Source organism: Belonocnema kinseyi, chromosome 7 (genome assembly GCF_010883055.1).
Source record: "Belonocnema kinseyi isolate 2016_QV_RU_SX_M_011 chromosome 7, B_treatae_v1, whole genome shotgun sequence".
Classification (NCBI taxonomy): domain Eukaryota; kingdom Metazoa; phylum Arthropoda; class Insecta; order Hymenoptera; family Cynipidae; genus Belonocnema; species Belonocnema kinseyi.
Genome location: NC_046663.1, coordinates 126037735 through 126041663, shown reverse-complemented (window position 1 = coordinate 126041663; position 3929 = coordinate 126037735). Strand labels below are relative to the sequence as shown.

General features: G+C 33.1%; 1 protein-coding gene across 8 annotated transcripts in view; it reads left to right on the top strand.

Annotated features, from left to right (window-relative positions):
- Positions 1-3929, top strand: part of LOC117177559 (SH3 and multiple ankyrin repeat domains protein 3) — a 542967-nt gene that overhangs the window by 356408 nt on the left and 182630 nt on the right. For all 8 annotated transcript variants that reach the window (XM_033368366.1, XM_033368371.1, XM_033368368.1 and 5 more), the window contains one exon: positions 419-599. In XM_033368366.1, coding sequence (XP_033224257.1) covers positions 419-599 — 181 coding nt within the window. The remainder of the gene's footprint in view (positions 1-418; positions 600-3929) is intronic.

Below are 3929 nucleotides of genomic sequence, written 5' to 3'. Positions count from 1 at the left end.
TCGAAAATACGCAATTTTGAGCCATTTCCCCCTCCATGAGGATTGGCATGGGGTGACTTTGGCGACTCGGTACGGACCTCTAAGTACCCTCTAATGACTTTTTATCGTAAAGTCACCCTTAAAAGGCATCGGTATCGATTTTAAGCTCATTTTTGCAAAACCTTAAATTTTAGTGTTTTTTAGTGAAATTTCGAGATTTCACCCTCAAAGAACAGACTGAAGATATTATCCGATATAAAAATTTCAAATTGCGCTGAGTTTCGGATTGGACTGGGCCACTTTTACGCACCCAGGCGTTTACTGGACGCACAATGTTGGTTTTTCGCCCCAGCCTAGTACTTATCTACCATCGGGAGCGCCGCTCTGACATTTGGCAAACATTTTTATAGCCAATTTTCATCTGCTTTTTTGTTTTCAGCTCAAGTACAAGAAGCGGGTCTATAAGATGTTGCACCTCGACGAAAAGCAGCTGAAGGCGATGCACACCAGGGCCAATCTCAGGAAGTTTCTGGATCATGTAGCAAGCAGCCAAGTGGAGAAAATCGCCAGGATGTGCAACAGAGGTCTGGATCCCAACTTCCATTGTCAAGAAACCGGAGGTGAGAGAATTCCTTTTCTGACATTATCATGCATTTCGCGACAATTTCGTATGGAGTATAAATCTTAAAAAGAAATTCATTTAATTTTAGAAAATAAAACATTTTAAGAAAGAGGAAAGAAAAAGGAGACGACGTTCAATACTTCAGAAATGAACGATTTCAAATCTGGAACTGTTGAATATAGATATAAATTATTTGAATTAATTTAAACGTAAGGATACTGGTTAAATCTGACTTTGAAGTTTTTTTTATAAGTACGAGACTGATTCAATATATATTATTGAAATGTTGAAAATTGAGGCTGTAAAGCAAAAATTATACAGAAAATAGTTTTTACTACGAAAGAATTTTAATAATTTGATATATAAAACAATATCACACAACCGAATTATAATAATTAGACGTAATTCAAGTCCAATATATATTAAATCGCATAAATAATTGAGACCTGGCCAGGGGGGCAGTCCCGACAAAAAAATTAACAAGTGCTTAGGTTCTACACGTGTCACAAGTTTCGTCGATAAATGATCGACAATGTAGAATAGCCACTTATCTTATGCGCTACATGGAAGAAACTATTGAATACATGGACATAGGAAACAAGGGACTAGGTATGCCATTGCGGGGGTGATGCAATGAGGGGGGAGGTCCGCCACCTTTTGATGTCCCGCGACAAACATGGCAGCGCCCACATGTTTATATTTTCATGCACAGTCTGTCGGCAAAAATGCTCGTGCGCATAATCAAATGGCACATCGTAAGATGGAGGCTCTCCCCGCTTATGGAATTCTCCTCCCTCCCGTGGATTCAACCCTGCTCGCAAAAGTTAGGATGGCATGCCTAGTCCCTTGTTTCCTATGTCCATGATAAAATTAACTTTCTAATTAATTTATTAATCTTAATTTTTAACCAGACATTTCGATTTTTAATCAAACAGTTGTACTTTTAAGTCAAGTTTCTTTTATTTTGAATCAAGCTTTATGTATTATAAATAAAAATAACTATTTTATCATAGTTAATAACTCTTATTGTCAAATAACAAAATTAATTTTCTATTAAATTTATTAATCTTTATTTTTAACCAGACATAGTTTTTTAATAAAACAGTTGTGCTTTTAAATTAAGTTAATTCTATTTTTAGTTCTAATTCTAAGGATTAGGAAAAAGGAAACCTTATTGCTGGTTATTGACGGTGACCAGGTCTCACGGCTTTTAAGATGCGAAAAAGTGCTTTTCTATTTAAGGGAAGTATTATGGCTATAAGACTGTAAACATTCATAAAGCAAGAAAACTGCTTTAAGTAGATGCATGTCTGTTTCAAATTTTGGAGAAACCGTTTTAGAGAAACTTCACGAAAGAAGAAAAAATTATGATTTGTAAAGCAAAACTTTTTTTTGAGCTTGAAAAGACAACATAATTAATAGAAGTGGATAATGTGCTAGAAAGAACAGCAACATGTTTCGGTATTCCGTGCAGAAGTGTTGCTGAATTCAAATTCAGTATAAAAAATCACCCATCACGTCATGGTTGAGCCATAACCTCAAAAAATGACGAAAAATAATGCACTGAGGCAAATAAATTTCAAAATAATGCCAGTGATGCAAATTTTCACTTAAAAAACATGTCGACAACTGCGAAGGATCAACCCTTGCCTGATATAAACTTATTTAACATAACTTTACCTAACAGAACCTGACCTCACCTAACCTGAATTAACAGAAATTTATTGAACTACACGTAAACCTCTGGAAGCATATTTTCGCTGCAGCAACTGTGAGCTACATCGAATGGGTCAACTCGAGCCTAACCTAGACATGAATCTACCCTAGCCTAACCTAACCTAACCTCACGAAACACAATTAAACTGATTGTGTTGTCCCGTTGTGTTTGCGGTATCGTTTGAATCAGCTTGGGCTTAACCTGCAAAGAGGTCAAACCTATCCCAACCTAAAAAAACCTGACCTAACTTAACCTAACTTAACTTCACGTAACACAATTAAAGTCATTGTGTTGCCCCGTTGTGTTTGCGGTACCGTTTCATTCAGCTTCGGCTTAACGTACATAGAGGTTTAATCTATCCTGCCCTAACAAAACCTGACCATTCTCATTGCATATATCGATATTTCTGGTTAAAAATGAATATTAATTAATTGAGTATTAATTTTATGATTTGACAATAGAAGTTATTAACTATGACAAAATAGTTATTTTTATTTCTAATACATAAAACCAGATTGAAAATAGAAGTAACTTGATTTAAAAGTACAACTGGTTTATTAAAAATCGATATGTCTGGTTAAAAATTAAGATTAATAAATTTAATAGAAAATTAATTTTCTTACTTGACCATAAGAGTAATTAACTATGATAAAATGGTTATTTTTATTTATAATACAAAAAACTTGATGGAAAATTCAAGAAACTTGATTTAAAAGTACAACTGTCTTATTAAAAATCGATATTTCTCGTTAAAAATTAATATTAATAAATGTAATAGAAAATTAATTTTATTACTTGACAATAGGAGTTATTAACTATAGAAAGATAGTTATTTCGATTTATAATACAAAAAACTTGATGGAAAATAGAAGAAACGTAATTTAAAAGTACAACTGTTTTATTAAAAATCGATATTTCTGGTTAAAAATTAAGATTAATAAATTTAATAGAAAATTAATTTTATTATTTGACAATAGGAGTTATTAACTATAACAAAATAATTATTTCGATTTATAATGCAAAAAAACTTGATTGAAACTAGAAATAACTTGATTAAAAAGTACAAATCTTGTATTAAAAAACCATATTTTTGGTTTCAAATTAAGATTCATCCTTTTAGTAGAAAATTAATTTTGTTGTTTGACATTATAAGTTAGATAAAATAATAAAATAGCTATTTTGATTATGAACGGATTATATTTTAGGTACGATATTTGACACGCTCAGAGCAAAAGCGAACTAAAAAAAAAAGTTGCGGAAAAGACAAGTAAAAACACGCGAGGCAAAAACGACCTAAGAATTAGCCGAGAGGTAAAATGACACAAGAATGAAGGGAGAAGATTCCCCCCACTTTGCTGCTACGAAGACCAGCCTCGTGTAAAACCGAAAATGCGTGAACATGAACCGAGCTCACCCGAATTCACGAATAAAGATCTAATCAGCTGCTCCCAGAGCTACCAGATCGAGCCTAAGATTTACCCCCACCATAGGTCTTCTATTTATATCTGGATTCCCATTTGAAAGAAATTAAAGAAATGGGCGATTCTGATGTTTCGCGTGATTCTTAATTTAATGCATGATTCGATTTTCAGGTTATGTTTTTCAGGTATA